Consider the following 19,846-nt stretch of genomic DNA (forward strand, 5'->3'; position numbering starts at 1 on the left):
TAATCTGGTCCTAAAAAACAGTGTTCACCCGGTTGCCTACCTTACTCCTACCCACACACATTCCCTTCCGTACCAAAGCTCATGATACGCAAGAACTCCCGTATCATCTCACTGCTGTTACGTGAGCATAACCATCAAATTGGCGCCTGCACTGCGCATGCGTAACGACACAAAACCAGCCGACAGTCCGGAGGCTGCTGATGTACCCCCTTGGTCGGGGGTGGTTGAGAAGGGGGGAAGAACACCCCCGACCCCTATATTTACCCCCTTCCATTGCGTATCCAGCATCCTTGGCTGACGCCAGCCTACGAGCCTACAGTGCTTAGCCAGACCCTGACGCGTGGACCGGTGTTGTGTAGTATATCTATGTACATATAAAATATAAATAATATCTGCTAGTGTGTGCGCGCAAGGATAAAATAGTGATGATGTCAGCAAGAACGGGAACAAGTGTGATAGTGCAAGTGTGGTTCTAGGCTGGTCGAAAGCATGTAGAACATCTAGAAAGATGGTAGGTTTCGATTTTGAGGTTCTGGTGCTATTTATAAGATCTAGAGCGTGATAAGGTCCTGAAATGAATGAAAAGGGTTTTTCCATTCATAGTACATAATGGGCAGTAAACCGAGGTTTTTTGTTTAACTAATTTCTTGTGTGATTTCCTTTGAATACATAATCATGAGCATGAAACACATCTACAAAGATGGAAGGTTTCAATTTTGAGATTGTGCTACTATTTATAAGATTTAGGGTCTTGAGAAGTAATAGATTCCCTCAGTCAAAGAACATATTAATGGTGGATAGTAAAGCAAGAGAGCTTCATGAATAACTGAAGTCTTCTAAGAGCAGGATTTCCCTATAATCCTAAATCAAAAGCATGCAAAAGATCTAGAAAGATGTGAGTTTCGGTTTTGAGGTTCGAATGATGTTCATAAGATGAACGGCTCCAAGGCGTACTGAAAATTATATGAAGATAGTTCCCTCACTTATTATAGAAAGATCTGTCAAGTATTGTACCTGTATAGCGAGCGTTATAACTAACCTATTTTTGGTGAATGAGCAGGTTCGATTATGATTACGAAAAAATGTTATCGAGATGTGAAATTACTAGTTTAGATTTGAATACTAATTTCACTACAACTCAGAAATGTGACTAACCTTCAAAAATCGACTGTTATTTAGAATAAGGACCAGTTTTGGGATGAGGCCTGTTGTGTATTTTCGGAAGTTCTACTACTAAACATAAAGTTCTACAACTGAACATAATGGATCAAATTAAAACATGAAGTGTCTTCTAATTCATATGGGAAAGGCTCTTTCACATTTGACCTGAATAGTAAGTTCATAGATATGATTGATTGAGCGCACATGAATAATTGTAGGTCAATTCATGATAATTATACGATTATCATCAATTTATAGATTTACTCATGCTCAAATCTAGAGGTGAGAAGGTTTTATCTTCAGATAAAATTCAAGGGAACGAAAAATGTGATTGCTGTAAGTTCACCCATATTACAAGATCTCTGAATTTGGAAGTATTCTATTATTTACTATTCAATGTTGTGGAAACATCTTGTTCTTTTGACAAATTTTTGATAAAATCCTGTTTTCATCAGCTTTTTTCGTATTTACGAGCTTTCACGATTTATTATAGTCTAGAAGCATAGTTATGAGAAGTAGATGTATGTATGTGAAGTATAGATGGGAAGTTGAAGTTATCACACATTCTTCATGGTAGTAAAGTGATGGATTTTGAAGTAAATTCTAGGTGAACTTCATCACATATAACGTTAAATTTCTGTACAATATGCCCAAATATGTGGGAATCTTGTGAAAGAAGGACAGCGGATGAGCTGCAGATAAACCTTCAGTAGGAGATAAAACAGATGAAATCACGGTAGGAGTATAGAAAATTTAGTAATAATTGGGCATATTATTTTTAATATCCACATTTTTTTTTATTTCACTCAATCACTTCAAAATGGCATTAATATGTCGAAACATGTCTTGAGTAATGGATTTAAAAAGGGAAAAGGATACTTTGATTTTTTAATTTTTACTTAGACTATATAGTCTAATACATGGAAAGGGAATTCTATAGAGGTGATGAAGGATATTATTGGATCCGTTTGGATAACTCTTGAATAACAAATAGTAAATAGGTTCAAGTATTCACTCTTGTGATATGTTCACTCTTGATTTGACTGTATTGGTACCCATTCGTTACTATAGAGCTGAAATTCTCAATAAAACAGTCTTCGACTGATTTTTAAGATTTAATTGTTTGACTCACTTCAGTTACTTTATAGAACTAGTCAAGTCAAAATACAAGATTGGATAATAAGATAGTGTTTAAAGATGAAGATCTTTCGCACTCAGATACCTGATCATCTTCTTCATATCCTTCCCAATTCCTCCAGATATGTTGTCATGATATATGATCATGGTAGGCCCCTTTGTTCTTGGATTTTGAATTATTCTCCAGGTTTATGAATAAATAATTGAAGTCCGTGTGATATCTAATGTTAAAATGCAGTAACTCTCATTTTGTTGAGCGATAGGGTGCTATTATAGGGTTTTAGGGGATTATATTTGACTTGTTTAGTTCTTAAGAATGATTGCTGGTATTTGCTTTTTCTAATAATTGGAATGGTTTCACTATTATTTCATGTGGAACATAAATGGGTTTCTCTGTTCTAATTTTTGGTTAACAATGAGTTTAGAAGTTCATCGTATCGTATTTCTGAAGATCATAAAAAGATAGAGTTTTTATCATAATAAAATCCTCGTTATTGAAAGGTTCACGTTTTAATGCAGTGTTCGATTAGCAATGGTATTGCTAGCCTTGTCGATCATTTAACAAAGTGGATAGCGCTATCTCTTTCTCGCTTTGCTCTGTTGCCAGATCGTTTTTTTAACAATGTAGAATTAATAATCAATCAACAAAATATTTCGTCCATCTTGATGATGAAAATTCATTATGAAATTATTGAAAAATAGAATTTATTGCCTAATAAAATATATTTTCGACTATTTTAAACAAGAATGAACAGTTGTTAATATTACATCAATAAACCTGTATCAGCTACCGTTTATAGAAGGCATCGACAAGACAGAGGTTCGGCAAAGTTGTTCGTTGTTCGCCTATCTTTCTCCACTACCATTATAACGTGGACCTCACTATAGGTGAATAATACACCCCAGTGAAATAGAGTGTGACACCTGTTCGAAAATATTTAAAGGAGCCTACATAATTAGCTGAAAGGACTGTAAAAGTAGAAATTGTTACACGTAAAAATTGGAGACACATTATTGGAAAATCTATGAATGATCCTGATTTTGATTTGGGATAAACAACTTCTCTCTCTCCTCACAATTTTTATATTTGATGAATGATGAAGTAATGAATAAATATAGCCTATGATGTGTGATGGATTTGAATAGTGAATAGGGTGGGATCTCTTAATTGGGCATGGAAAGAGCCTTGATAATTCCACGTAATAACGTAACTGTAACTGAAAAGCGGATTTACAGACTCCAAAAAAGTTTATTTTTTCAATATTCTATTCGAGCTGGATAATCTCTTGTTTTATTCTTGTCTATATGATTGGGGTAGGTTCCACTTTCATTTCTAACAATAGTCAAATATTCAAGGTTAAATATTTTATCAAATTATTCGTTTATTGAAAATCCATGGAAGTTCATCAATCAAAATGTCTCACTTCCCCCCAACGTTCTATCCTTGTTGATAATCAGGGATGAATTGCAAAAGCTGGTAGAAGAATGAATTTGTCAAACTGAGAGTCAAATCAAATCAAATCAAATCAAATTGGTTTTTATTATCATGATTTCAGGGTACAAATATTCATATTATACAACAACGTTACATCTTCTGCAACCAAACACTCATAAATAAAACTTACAGTTGAACTAAAAGATTAATCATTATAAATAAATCTAGTTGTTATTATATCGTAGCTCCAGAAAATACAACATTATATTTTAAAAAACATCATGAAAACTCTCCACAAAGGCAAAGCCTGTGTGTGGAAGAGGGTCTTGGCGATGATTGGCTAACGTCGGACTGTCCCCATACTTGCATCTATCACATTCTTGGGTAACCAGGTATTAAAATCAGAGAAAATTTGAAGTTTAAAGGATTTTAAGTATAAAAGATGTAAACATTTAGAGTTAAATTTGGACTATCATTACACGACATTTGCTTTATTTATACAATGAATGAATTATCACTTCTATATTTGTCCTCCCAATCTCCTTTAACCAGTCATTAACATTTTTTTTATAAAATCCTCAAATTTTTTTTATAAGTCCTCTCATTCATACCCTGAACTATTATAATTGATAAGGAGGGAGTCACCAAATATGTCCACAAAAATATATTTTCCCTTAGCTGGTAGAGCATCAAGTTTATATAGTATCAGCAATCACATACAACACACTTGAATCATATATTCTTTAATTTATCATAGCCGAGTCCACGATTCTTGGATAAACAAGTTTTGCATAATCACTCTCCGACATACTAACAAGAGAGATATACTCACATTTATATTTGAATTAGCAGACGTCCTTAGTTCTATTCATATAGATTTCATTGAATATTTGGAATAATTATCATACTGTGATAATATTTCATTACGTTACGTAATATTTTAGAGAGTTTAAAACAAGAAGATGAGATACTTTTGGAAAAGTCTTGGAAGACTGATAGTTACAATAGTAAAATTAATGATGAAGTTTTCGAAATTGAGGTAGTTTTAAATTAGCAAATTTAACTGTAATAAGATATCCTTACGTTTGGAATGTTAAAGCCAGTTTTTGGATTAGGGGTTAGCGAGTTTCAAAAGAGAAGATAAGAATCTCTTGGAAATGTCTAGGAAGACTGATGATAGGGACAATGATTAAATGAATAATGAAATCTTGGACATGAATGTAGTTCCAAAGTAACAAATTTAACTGTAATGAGACGAGTAATGAGACTTTGGCAATGTATAAGAATTTGAAGTGAACTATAATAGGAAAAATAATGAAACTCTGGAAATGTAAATCGATCTGGAGAAGCCTACACTGTGATAAAATGAATAACGAGTCTTTTATCGATCATCCATCTATTATCCATTGTCAAAGCTTGCTTGTTAGCGATCTTATAGTAGAACAGCTGATCATTTTTGTAAGCAGCTAATTGGCGTTGCCTGTTTTCTCTTTGCTCAGCTCGGCCCACTTGAGCCACTCTTTGCATAAGACAACAGCGATCGATGCGCAAAGATAATAATAATTACAAAGAAGTGGCGCATGTGCTCATTAGGTGACAAAGAGAGTGAGTGAGAGGAGAAGAGGGAGAGAGGAAAAGAGGGAATGATAGGTGGGAAGAGGAGTGCTGATGGAGGATGGAGAAGAAAGATGGAGGAAGAGTGAGAACAAATGAAAAAAAGGGAGAGAGATTGCAAGGTTTAAGAAGAGGGTGGAAGAAGAAGGAAAGGTTGAATAGAGGGTAAAAGAGAGAAAGATGTATAAGAGTGTGGAAGAGGGAAAAGTAAAGTGGATAAAATGAGAAGAGGAGGAATGAGTGATACGCTACGAACAAAACAAGAAGTGAAAGGAGCTATATAAGGAAAAAAAGAAGAAGGGGTTGGGTAGAGGAGAAGAAAGAAGAAGAATAGAATGTCAAAAGGAAAGGAATGAGAACATGCTGTGACTAAGAGAAAAGTGGTAGAAGAGTAAGAAAAATGGGAAATAAAGAAAAAGTTTTATAAGAATATGAATAATTGGAGGATGTAATAAAAAGAATGGGAGGGGTGGAAGAAGCCAATAAGAGAAGAAAAGAGGGAGAGTGAGAAAAAAGAATAAAGACGTGAATATGGAGAGTGAAAAGAGAATCAGTATAGAATGAGCGCATCGGAATGTAGAAGAAGGATTAAGAAAGAAAGAAAGAAAGGAGGAGTGGAAAGGGATGGTAATCTCTTTAGCAGGAGAAGAAAGAGGAAGAAGACATAAGGGTAGAATCTATGGAGGAATATGGAGAGTGAGATGTAAGATGAGGAAGGAGAGAAGTGAAAAAGTTAAACTGGAATAAAATAAATGATGCCGATGAAGAAAATCAGAAGAAAGAAAATGGTAGGAGAGGAATCGAAGACAGGGGAGATAGATGTGGAGGAAGATGAAGAGTGAGATAAGAGATTCAGTAGAGAAAGAAGGAGAAAAGAAGAAAGAAAAAATAGTACACTAGTACCGTAGATGCTGGTACTTGAAACTAAAGAGGACCTGAGAGAGACATGAAAGGACACCCCTCCTATACTTCTCACCCACTCGCTCCCTCTTTCTCTCTCAGCACAAACTTTCCCTTTCCCCTTCATTGTTTAAAAAGGACACTCGAAACTGAGGGATGTTTGAAGTGCTCCGGACAGTAGAAACAAATACAACGACGCTCAGTTGCCTAATGACTAGATGAAAGGGCTGACAGAGAGAGATGCATGTCTCACAGTGAAGAGGCTAGTTAATAGATGAACGGGGAAAGGAGAGAGAATGATAGCCTAATGATAGACAAATAATATTGTATAAAAATGATGATCGTTATTTGAACCTATAGAGACAATAGAATCTATAACTCTATACTATGAAATATATCCAATACACTATGATACTTGCACTAAATGATACTTCACACTAAATACATTGGCTAAATGTATTGGCACAGAGAGATATGCATGCTTTAGAAGATTAATAGACTTGTATGAAGATGATGTTTCATACAATAAGTATATCATCAAAATGATAGGGAGAAAAAATAAGGTGACCTTGTGCTATTCCTCTCCAGAATTTAGATAAGGTTGTACATAGTCCGAAATAGGTTAAGTCTTGTAGTTGTTCACTTCACAAAATTTTACTCTTTAATTATTTTCACAAAGTAGATTTAATAATAAAAATAATAATCTATAATATTTGATAAGATTATAGCTCTTTATTGAAATAAAAATATAAATCTAAGTACGCTTTTTAAAATTATTACTCTCACTCTCATGTATGTATTGAATCATACTTAAATAAAGAATTATGTTAGGTTAGTTCGCCATCAAATAGTCTTTTTTCTTTAGGGCTTATGAATTAACTGGTAAGGAAATGTTCATATAAATAAAAATAGAAACCTGAGTACCCTTTTCAAAATTATTTCGTTACGAAATGTTTCGGCTATATAAATTGGTAGCATTATCACTTGATAAGATTATCACTTGATTCACGTTTTGACGGAATTATTTTGAAAAGGGTAGTCAGATTTATATTCAGAAGTAGTCCTAAAGAAAAAAAAATCAAGGAAATTCACCTATTATAAAATAATTTTAATATTATAATCGTGCCAATTGTTTCGTCAGATTACAGATAATTCCCAATTACTCCCAAGGGAAAGAGAAAGTCTTTTTCCGTTCGTCAAACTCTGTTTTTGTGTATCTTCTGTCATTGTTTATTCGTACAATAGTTTAGATATTTATTTTTCAAATTTTTCTACTTCATAGTACAATGTCAGTACTCATTTTGAACTGGGATGCACATTCATTATTACCTATGCTTCTTTAGGAATAATAGTTGACTCCAACAATAGTGAGGCATAGCCTACCAATTTTGCATATTAAAGAAGGAAATTTGCTTCAACCACTTATACGTTTTGTACAGCACAGATCATTATAAACATTGATGGTTAGGACCTCAGGAGTCTGTATTTGGGTCGACGAATCAATCAAAATGTTTTTGATCGACTACTGATTCGTCGACCCAAATACAGACCCTTGAGGTCCATATGAGCGATTAACAAATGTTTGTAATCTATATGCGTGTTTTGTTGAATAAAGAATTTTAATTAGGAACCAGACCGATAATAATGCAGAATCAGGATGAAATTTCATTTGAGAATATTCCTAATAAACCATCAATCCTGAAACGTTTGCTCCTGTCTTTCATTCCGCTACTGTAATTGTGATTGAAGTTATGGATAAATAAATGCAATTATATCAGGGATGATATTTCTCATACAGATCTAGATCTAGAGCTCATGGGAAATCAAAAAAGTTGCAAACCTACACGATGTGGCAACACTTATTTTGTCGTGTGGAGGTTAATTTCTCAACTTTTTTCATCGGATCTATAATTATTTGCACATCATGTTATCACTACGTGTGATATAATGATATAGAATGAAAAAATGATTTATCCACGCGTGAATGAATCACAAAGTTCTATTTTGAACGCTGGCTTTAGCTTCAACAATATCTGCATCAATCTCATTCCGATACATACAACATATATGACACTAGTATATATTTTCATGTATTCTGATATGAATGTGACAGAAGTAGCTATAGATTTGCTGTTCGCTTCTTGATATAAATACTATTCAAAAAGCTATAGATATATTAATTGTATTTAGATATAAATACTGTACAAGTAGCTCTGGATTCACCATTTGTGCTCTGATATGTAATAAAAAGGTATCCATGTATATTCTGCATGTATTCTGATATAAATGTGTCGCAACTAGGTGAAGTGAGATTGACTCCATACTTTCACTTTTCCTTGTAAGAGGCATCAATGCTTTCCATTCGACCAACGCTGTCAGTTTCAAGTGAATCTTACTATGTAGGTATAAATGTATGGTTAAATGAGACGAGTGTGCATGGTTATGGATAATGCAACAAAACCTGTATCTCTCAGGCGTGACAAGAATATCCTTTAATCCCTCAGTCCGTGACATTCACACAGAGATAAACATGGAAGCTATATTGAAGTGTGGTATTAATGTTAGTGAGAGAGAGAGTGAGAGTGAGGGAGAGAGAGAGATAGAGTGAGAGAGATGGAGATAGAGAGATGGAGATAGAGATAGAGATAGAGATAGAGAGAGAGAGAGATTGATTGATTGATTGAGTACTTTATTTATGTAGATTACAATATATACTGGCTTATACACTTATATACAATAGCTTACAATACAGCAAAATTATAGATGAATTTACATAATATAGACTAAGAAAATAATTATTGAACTGTATATGATATGAAAAAGCAGTTTGTAATATAATAACTCTAGATAATAATCATATTGTTATGCATCTACATAAATTGGCGGAGCTTTGGACATATCAATGTCCATTCTTTGGAAAGAATATTAAAAATATCCTCCCCACTAACTCTCTACCAAAACGTTAATTTCGTTATTTAAACTAAGGATTTATTTATTAATGGAAATATTGTAAAAGTTTTAATCAATATGAATATTAAAGAGAAAAAAAAACAGAAAATTGATAGAGTAAAATAATTATATAGGTAGATAAGATCAAATAAATAAAATGAAGTAGGCTGAAAGAAGAGAGAGAGAGAGAGAGAGAGAGAGAGAGAGAGAGAGAGAGAGAGAGAGTGAGAGAGGCAGGCAGAGTGAGCGAGAGAAAAAGGAGCAGAGTGAGAGTGAGAGAGAGCAATAGAAAAAGAGGCAGAGTAAGAGAGAGAGACAGAATATAATAGCATAGAATTTAATCACTGCCTTATTTTTTACCTAGGAGGGTGTAGTTAGGGCGCAGCCGGTATTGGAATATGGGCTTAAGTACACTCAACAATAAATTTTCCCTTTTTCGACCGAATTTGACTTATGATGCATGATTTTGATCCGCCTTGACGAGCCGAGAAGAATTAAGTGTAGTACGATGAAATCTGAGCATTGTCAAAAGTTATAACTGTTTGAAATTATTTTGATCCTTGAGGTGTCCTTAAGCGCGCCTCTCCACTAGGAAATACTGGAATGAAGTGCATCTAACTGGTGATTCCCATAGAACATAAACTCATAAACTCATGAACTTATGTCATTGTGCGAAATATCAATGTGAGGACAATGTAGTTGATGATGATGGTTCAAGCTGAAAATTAGGTGTTTTTCACAATACTAGGAACAATGTTGTCAGGTATACCTGGAGATCTATATAAGGTCGAGCGCTCTACCTGATCTCAGATTGTAAAGCACAAAAATACGCTCAGAGGAATTTTGAATTATACATCTGAATGGTAACAATCGGAAGATATTGTTGATCAAAATCTAAAATTCATCAAATCATTTTTCTTCAGATTTCACTAATTTTTGAAAAATCATAACTCAGAGATGATGAAAGGCATCCAATGTTTGGCCATACCCCTGCAATTCACCGTTTGAAGTCCCGTCGCAGCTTTCTAACAGAGACACAGGAGCTGGGCTCCTCAGCACCACAAGAAAGAATTCGACTCTGGCATGAGGGTGCAGATGCCACTGACTCAGTGCTGAGGGAGCAACTGCCAGCAGGAGCAGAGCTACCGTACAGTAAATGGAAAACTCTGAACCGCCTTAGAGCAGAGTGTGCTTGCACTAAAGAAAACCGCACTACTTGGAGGCAGATTGATGATCCTTATTGTGACTGTGGAGACATCCAGTCAGATGACCACCTCCTAAAGTGCCGTCTTGCACCAGCATGCAATCGACAAGACCTCTTTAATTTTAATGACGAAGCTGCTATAACAGTGGATTACTATTCTAATTTAGGCATATAATACAAGTATAATCACCTGACACGAACGAACGAACGAAGTACTCATTAGACAGAAAAAGTTCCGTTCATCTCATTCTATCCAGAATTTTATAATCTAGAATAAAATGCGAGAGCAAATATTTCTGTCCGATCACGAGATTTGACAGAAATAGCTGAAAACTGGAAAATGAGCCGAAAATCCGAAGTTTTTGGGCCACTCTGTATCTAGCACAAGGAAATTTTGCATGAAGAAATTGGTTCTGGACTTCTTTTATGTACCCAAATAATATATTGAAAAATCAGAACTACAATATAAATTGCAAGCACACCCCCTTTTTTATGTTTATATTGACTGGACTAGTATGTGATAGTGTTATATTTATTCATTCATGTGGCTTATTCATTCATTCATTTCTTGTTAATTCATCAGCAGAGAGACCCTTTTGAATGTTCTGCCTTGCCGTAGTACCCAATGTGTATTGTTATCATAGAACATGAAATGAATCCATTAATTGATTAATTGCTTATATTAAGAGGGGATTAAGAACTCAGATAACTCTGCCACACAAGATCCAAAATAGATGTGAAAAGAAAGAATAGTAAGAGAGTGAGATGGAGAGGGAGAGTGAGAGATAGATAATAGAGGAAGAGGGTGGATGTGGAAAAGAGAGAGACTGAGAGGGGGTGAAAGAGTGAGGGACGGAATGAGTGAGTGTGAAGGATTTAGAATGAGTGGTAAAGAGAGATGAGGTGAGTCCCAGAAAGATGCAGTACTTGAAAAAAAGGATGTGATTCTGTAAGGGATAATGAGAGAACAAATGGAGAAAGAGAGGGAAAATAATATAGAAGAAGTGAAAGAGTCAGTAGGAGAGGAAGAGAGGGAGAAAGAGCAAGTAAGAGAGAACATTCAATGACGGTTCAAATCCACCGCGTCAAAAATGGCATAATAACCTTTACAAATGGAGGGGATGCTGCTATATTCGGTTTCATTGTTGCTGATTGCATTAGAGTAGGGGAAGGTCTTTGACAGAACACTGGGAATGACATTTGAATTGTTGTGGGAGGATGGTATTTAGGTTTATATTGCTGTGAAAATATTTATTTTTGTTGTATAGTTCATACGTAGTGCATGTGAAAATGGACAGATGCATTGTATAGCTGGGTCACTACATGACCAGTCTGTACGTTGAAAAATGTTTATAATATCCAGATAAAATATAGTATATAGTTGAAGATCTTTTTTTTCGACAAGTTGATGTAATAATGAGTGAATTTCTCATAAACATAATTTTCTATATGAAGTATCCCTTCTTCTTTGTTACAGATGCGTCATCCTCAAACATAAGTGAGAGAACAAAAGCACTAGACTCTAAGAAAGTTGAAAAATAACTAAATGAAGTGTAACTTCCACTGCCATTTAAAAGAAGATAGTAAGAATAATATAGAAACTACTAGTAGAGAAATAGAAAAGGATCACTACGTGCCAGCAAGGGATATGAAATCATCATTATAGGGTGAGTAGATTCAATTTATAGTCTAGATTTTGTTTATTTAGTAGTTAGTAACAGAGTTATTAGAATACCGCATCCTTGGATGAAACTTACCTCTTACCAAAAAAAAAAAAAACAAAAAAAAAAAAAACAAAACAAAATCAAATCAAAGTTTTTATTCGCAATTTAAACAATAATATTGAGGATCCTGCCAAACCCGAAGTTTTTTCGGCGGGTCCCCAGTTACAAAGAAAACAAGTTACAAAAAATAAATATGACACTTCAAGATTTCAAGTATAAATATTGTGAATGAAACTGATGGCTTTCTGGAAATTTTGATACCCATTGAATGATTTTTCAATTTCCATTTTTCTTTAATCATTATTGAATTATCAATTTATCGGAGTACAGCATCCTTGAATGAAACTTACCACTTACAAACAAAAATATTTACAACTATAAATTGTGAATGAAAGTAGTGGATTTGTTGATATTTTCTCAGAATACTCATTGAAGGAGTTTTTAAATTGAATCTCTTTAACCATTATTGAATTATCAATATGTTGTCGAAAGTGCTTCACTGTTGCATATTGTTCTTGTATAATGTCTATCAAGAGTTCACCTTATTGCAAGTTAAATTGGAAGGAGAAGTTCAATAATAATTAAACAAAACTATAAAAGATTATAGCAATTTTTTCCCGAGGACTCAATGATCTAGGGCTCTTGAAACAACAGATACCTCGTGTCATATTCACATACGAATTCACATGTCCTTTTCTCTAAGTAATTGGAATTGAATCTCTGGATATCTCTGATGTTTTCTCCATACAATAATCAAAAGGAATGCTACAACTGTTCAACAAAATAATTTCCAGACTGACAACGTTTTAATACTCGTTAACACTGAAATATATAGATACTATACATACATATATAGAAATACTATACATACTATACAATCATAGTATAGATACTATACTCTACTGCAGTACTACATACTTTAGTTTATTGTGAAAATAAATTCTAGAAATGAATCAATCTCTCCTTCAATCTCTCACTTCTCCTTTCAATGTTCCAAAATATCTTGACAACTCTCGCTTTTACTATGGAATAATATTGTGAATGTCAATGTTACATGATTATTAATCATCAAATCACTTTTCCTCTCCATGCTCCAACAATAATTTAGACATCTTTTTCCATTTCAGAAACCGTAACAATTCTCCGCCAATCAACAAGCTCTGTGATGTGCTCAAGAACTAATAGAATCACCACTAGATACCGACGTCTCCTCAATTTGCGTCACCCACGAAACAGTCCTCCAATCACGCGACGAAACTCATTAGACCGCCATTTTGGTTAATCTATAATGACCAAGACTGGACTACAATCAGTGTTTGTGTGTTGTAAAAATCATTTGAGTCCAAAAAACCCCCCACCACTCATTAATTGTTTGGGACTAACAGACTGCAATTCAAATTCCAAAACCTTGTCAACGTTTGCCAGATTCAAGAGCAGACAAGTTACCAATATTCCCAGTGGATTGAATAGGGAATCGGGTGAGATTTGTGTTACTTCCGGTGAATATCACGTCGTTTCCACTAAAACCCCGAATACTTCCAGTCAATCTCATGATAAATTACTTTCCAATAAACTCAGTGCAACTTCTAAACAATTGGTGACTACTCCAAGACTAAGTCAGTCCACTTTCAGTGAATCTTGTGTCTTCTCTAGGTTAATAAGTGATAGTTTTTATGAACATTCATCAGCATCCACAGTGTCTTCTGTTTCTACAAATCAAATCCTATCTTATTTGGCTCAATCAGGAACAATCAGAAAATTCTTAGTTACTACTGGACAAATTTGTTCCACAACAAAACAATTTTCCATCACTTCCAGTAACCTCTATGTAACTTCTGAAAAATTTACTCCCCCATCCAGTAGATCTTGTGCCATTAAAAGGCAGATTTGTCAACCTGGTAACTTTCCTGAAGCCTCCAGACAGAACTGTATCAATCTAAGTTGTTCCCATAACAGTTCAGGTGAACCCAGTGATATATCTGAATTTCCTTCTTTACCTAGCATAGTCTATGTGAGTTCTGAACAATTTCTCACAAGATTTGAACAATATTCCACACACTCTAATAAATCTCATCTAGTGATTCCCGGTCAAGACTGTGAAACTCCCTTGAATAAATCCTGTGCAACTCCCAGACAAGTTCGTGTTAATTCTTGTCAATCATGTTCAACTTCTGGTAAATCTCATGTTATTTCTGGACAGTTCAAATCCACTTACAGTGAACCTTGTGCCACTACTGCAAAACCTTGTGTACTTCTCAGACAATTTTGTACACCAGACACTTCTAACAAATCTCATGCAACTTTTGGTCAATTGTGTATAATTCCCAAACAATTTTGCGCTATTTCCGGTCAATCTCGTGCTACTTCAGGTCAATCTCGTGCTACTTCCGGTCAATCTCGCGCTACTTCCGGTCAGTCTCGCGCTACTTCCGGTCAGTCTCGCGTTACTTCCGGTACAATCCCCTCCACTTCCGGTGTGCTTTGTTGTGCGTGTAGCAGTGTGTTGTTGAGTGCGTTCAGTTGCAATGACGACGATCTACTTTCGGGGGCGATCAGGATTGTCCAATGACAACATCAGCACGTCGGCTGATGCAGAGTCTCACCGGGGGGCGGCGACAGTCGAACCCGGGAGACGGGGCCAGTCAGGTCGGGGGCGGCAGCTCGTCGTCGACTAGGCTGGTGTTCAGCGGAGGCGGCAGCGGAGGCGGCGGTCACGAGCTTGACGAGATTGCCATTGTGTCGAATGCCACCCCCGGTCAAGTCAAGTATGGCAGTGGTGGACTCACCGCTAATGGACCACGTCTTGTACCTGGTGAGTCACAAATATTATCAATTTTCATTATACAAGTAATTAAGTTATGAATTAATTTTTTGTAGTAGGCCTAGTTATCCAGGTGTAAAAACAAACAGATTTATGCTTCGAAATGTAAACTTTGTGTGAAATAATAATTTCTGAGATGATGTTTGAAAAAAACAGTTAGAGGTTTTTGGCAAGAAATTAGGGAGATCAGGGATGTGATCACATCGAATGAGTGTGATCATTGAATGAATATGTGCAAGAGCAAGCTTGGTTATTCATAACCAAGCATGCAGATGAAAAACAAAATATGAGAATAGCAATAGAACGCTGAAAACTGAACGCTTGCACTTGCTGGTTGCGTTCAGTGTGAGCAGCTACGTGCAAGTCACAACGTGTTTCAATGGAACTTTTAAAATTTTGGTTTTCGGCTAATGCATGATCTGTCGTGCACTTGCACATATACGCATTCAATGCGATCAAGCCCAAAGGGTTTTAAGATTTGCTTTGAGCAAGAAGATGCTCTCTAATATAATTCTTAGGCTCCAATTACATAATAGAATTGGTTTGATGTAGAAGTATGAATGGTCTTACCTGTATATCATTAAGAATCATGGGAGCAATGATTTTCGGGTGAATTTTATACTAGGTACAGTATCTATTTCATTGCGGTACCTCTCCCATTTCTACTGTATATAATTATCAAGAATCATGAGAATAACTGATTTCTGGGCTAAATCGTGGGTGATTTTTTGTACTCTGTATAGTATCTTAATATCGGTATAGTATCTTAAGTTCAACATTTTTGAAAAGGTTCTTCTTCGAGTATCTTTTTCAACGGTTGGCAAAGAACATATGAATCAGATTGAAATATATATTATCAGAGACCAAAAACAGTGTCAAAACAGTTTCACAAACTTCAACAATGATACAACATTAACTCATCTCATTCAAATGAAATTATCAGAATAATGTACATCAAGTTCTATTCTTTCCATCATAAATGCGTTGAGAGAATGAAAAGCATTTGGGAGGAGCCTCAAAATCCAGATCTATAACCGTCAAAAGAACAATCCTTGTGACTGTGCGATTTTACGACTCCTCTTACAAAATTCATGGGCGAAAAATGTAAATCGCATCTGAAGGCTTTCAATCTGGTTTGTATTGGAAGTACATCATCTCTGTGAGGAAACTATTCTGAATTGACGAAAGATGAAGACTATTGAGAGCAAAAAATGAGAGGAAGAAAGTGGTTTGAAAGAGAAAGACGAGAGATGAGCAGTGAAGGAATAAAAGTGAAAGAGAAGAGAGTGTCTAGTTGTCCAGAGATGAAAAGATAGAAATGCTGGAGAAAGGATGACAGCAGGCATCACACATACACAGCCACACACACGCACGCACCTTTACACAAGCCGATAAAAAATATTTGAGAGCTCAGAGTGTTCAGGACTCATACATTGAGACGTTGAGTATGAATTTCTGATTTGATCTACGTTTTGAATCTTCTTCTCTACCAGTCTCAGCCGTCTCTCCTCATTCCTTCTCCTGTTTTTCATCTTTCTCTATCCTTCTCCTCCTACCTTCTTTCCTTTTTCCTCTTCCACTCCTCTCTTCTCCTTCTCCTCTAACCTAAGTCCATATCTTTCACGGAATTGTCAGCTTGACAGATAGTTTGTAATCCGAGAACCTAATCTCAAGTTTTCCACTGCTGCAGCTTATCCTTTCTATTGACGCTGATTCTTTTCATCTCGCAGGTGATCGTTCGATCCTCACCCACTATAATTTGATTCTTATCTAGAATCTCATCCTTTTATCATGAAGAGAAATTTTCTGTATTTTCTGGAAGTTAACTGATCAGTTAGATTCGTGTCTTATCATTTCTTATGAACATTATATGAGTACCCGATAATTCTTCTTGATTGAATAGACTTAAACCGTTGTCAAAAATGCACTTTAATTAAATAAGAATTGATATTTTACAGGAGCATGCTCCTTTTTATTTAATTGAAGTGGATTTTTGACAACTTTCCAAGTCTTTTCAATTATGGAAAAGTTACACAACATCAACATTCACACTACAAACTTAATTCTTCTTGAATTTAAGAGCTTTTTGCGCGATGTAACTAATCTGATCAACTTGCGGATTGAATCCAGATATTTCTGCATTTATCATGATATGTTACACTTCAAGTTGAAATTAACTGCTCAGTTTCTATCTGACTCAGTTTAAACCTTTACTGCGCATATGGTGTTCTTGATAAAACGCTTGGTTTAAACTTGAAAATCGTTCAAGAGTCGATGATTTTTCTAGATGATATCTAGATTTCTAGACGTTAATCCTTCTTCCAATGCATTTCATCATGGGATATAGTTGCACATCGATTTATAGCTATTTCTTCTATCAAGGAGATAGTCGATTAACGGATCCTCTTGTGGTAAACCCTAATACTCCACAGCTTCCAGTTTTGTTCATTTAATAAAAATTGGAATTGGATAAAATAGAATAATTTTTAACAATAATCTAGCTCTCATATCATGCTAGGAGATCAATATGCCACAATCTCGATGACTATCCATTGTTGGTTCAGGTATGCATTCATTTTCATGATAAAATTTACAAAAATAGTCGAATAAGTACATAATAATATTCCAGTATTTCGAAATCTCAGCTGTAAAATCTTCATCACTGTTTAAGGCTTCATGGAGACGTTTTGATGCTGAGATGTATTTCTCGCTTTCAGTCTTCTTCATCCTGTTCTCTGTAGCGTAAACTTTGTCCAAATCCAGGATTGCGATGAGATAAGACCGGATTATACGTGATATAGGGGGAAATGTGTATCTCGTATATATGAGGAAAATCTTGTATGTTTCATGGAGATGGATTCTCAGTGTATGAATAAGCAATGTTCAATGTTCAATGTTCAATGTTCAATGTTCAATGTTCAAATATTCAATGTGGAATCTGCTTTGATCCTTACTAGACCTCAAACCTTATATTCTGGAATCAACTGTCACATTTTGTTCCAGTATTGGTTCTTTTCCTTCGTCCATTTGATATGTTACATAATTTAAAGAACTTCAATAATCAAACTGTTTGACTCAAAAGTTGACTTTAAAGCTGTTCCTAAAGCTGAGTGTAACTGTCAGTGACATTTTTGGGATTATAATGAGACGAGGAATTATTTTTAATAAGAGCGTCATATTGAATAATTTCCAATGGAGCAAATGAAGAGCAATAAGAAAGCAACCATAAATCACCTATATTGCCAGAAGCATTTCAAAACAAATTCTTATGTTTTCGAAATCATTATGAATAAGAACCTGCATAACGGTCTGAGGAATCAATTACATTTTACTGAAATTTGAACATATGAGGGGAAAACATAATCTAGAACCCTTATTGTACATTTCAAAGAAAATGAGTTATATGGGAGTTATGGGTTCCAGAGGTAAGCATATAAGTTAAGAATGTAATATTTATCAATGATAATTCATCCTTTGATGTGTGACAGATGGTTATGATTATGTTGATGTGCTTCATTTTCTACGATTTCAATTACGGATTTTTGGAGGAATCCATTTCTATTGAATCGACGAAACCATTTTATCAAATACTGTACGAAAAGTCTTGAAAAATACAATATTTTGGAATAATTGAGGATAAATTACAAAGAGAGAACTAGAACATAATACGGATTGACACCCCCAAAATATCTCAGGACAAAATCTACCTGATTTTGTTAATCCCGATTGTGATGATCTAAAGCACTTGCAAACTTCAACCGGGCAGACCTCGTAAGAAGTTCAAGCTGCGAAACAATGGCCCAAGTTTGGTGCTGAAGCACCTCTCTTGTCCTGCTCCAACTTAAGTCCTAAGAGGTGAACTTAAGTTGTATGATGGTGAACTTAAGTTATATGGTGGCTGACCGTTTTCTGCTAGCGGGTCTCCATTGAATTAAAACGGTTCGTGACCCTTGAAATAGGACGGCGAATCAACCTTAGTGAGATTCAATTAGAACTTTCAGTATTTGTTGAATGGAAGATGTTGATGTTAATAATACGGAATGCTGACAGTTTACAGTGGATCTTACTGTAGAATCAAGGATTTATAAGGGTTGCTAAGGAATTTTCTGTGAGGATTTGTCACAAATACTCCCGCTTGTTGTAGATTTAAATTTGAAATGTGATCAAAGAAATCTCACTCCTGTAATATTGATTGATTTTGAAGCTGGATGATTGCTTGCTGATTGATTCTAATTATTGTTTCGGCAGTTTGTGGTATCTAGAATAACAGTATTCACTTATTTACATCCATCCAGTATTTTAAACTTTCTGTTTTCACTCTTTATCTGCAATCAACATTGATAACCATTTTTGGAAAAGTCTTTATTTTTTCCTTTCCACCACACCACACCATTTGGCAAGTTGTTTTTGAATTGTGATAGTCATCTATATGACGTGTAGTAGATGAAATTGAGATAAATTCTTCAAAATTGAATCTTGATTAATGTTATGGTATTTCTCCAAGGTTGAAGCACATAAGAAATTCTTCTAAAGTTTGAGATTAAGTTGTATTTTAAGGGATGTTGTGGGAGCTATTCAAGAATGAAACTTATCAGGGATATTCTTCTTTATTGGTTGCAGGTGATATTTCTCCATTATTGATCAAACAGATGAAAAATTGTAATATTCTATGAATTGAAAAAACTACAATATTGAACCATATTCAGCCACATCATCATTGTTTTATTGACAACTCACAATAATTCACATCCCAAATTAGTACCTTTTAGTATTTTTGTTCAAAATCATTGTTCCATAGCCTGCCACTTACAGCCTTGCACCATAGAGGAAAGATAGCATAAGATACTCTCTTTCAAGATAGTTTATACTTTATTTTCTCTATGCTTATTCGTTTATCACAA

General features: G+C 35.0%; 1 protein-coding gene across 8 annotated transcripts in view; it reads left to right on the plus strand.

Moving 5' to 3' along the window:
- The first annotated feature begins 299 nt into the window (after positions 1 to 299).
- The window catches only part of LOC111048438 (cyclic nucleotide-gated channel rod photoreceptor subunit alpha), a 237,700-nt gene continuing 218,153 nt past the window's right edge, over positions 300 to 19,846 (plus strand). For 6 of the 8 annotated variants that reach the window (XM_039440044.1, XM_039440050.1, XM_039440047.1 and 3 more), the window contains exons 1-3: positions 300 to 511; positions 11,878 to 12,067; positions 13,252 to 14,936. In XM_039440044.1, the coding sequence (XP_039295978.1) occupies positions 14,690 to 14,936 (247 nt within the window). In that variant the 5' untranslated portion in view covers positions 300 to 511; positions 11,878 to 12,067; positions 13,252 to 14,689. Of the gene's footprint in view, positions 512 to 589; positions 1,334 to 11,877; positions 12,068 to 13,251; positions 14,937 to 19,846 lie in introns of those variants that run through there. The other 2 variants (XM_039440049.1, XM_039440045.1) reach the window with 2 other exon arrangements.

The sequence above is a fragment of the Nilaparvata lugens genome, chromosome 13, assembly GCF_014356525.2.
Source record: "Nilaparvata lugens isolate BPH chromosome 13, ASM1435652v1, whole genome shotgun sequence".
Taxonomy (NCBI): domain Eukaryota; kingdom Metazoa; phylum Arthropoda; class Insecta; order Hemiptera; family Delphacidae; genus Nilaparvata; species Nilaparvata lugens.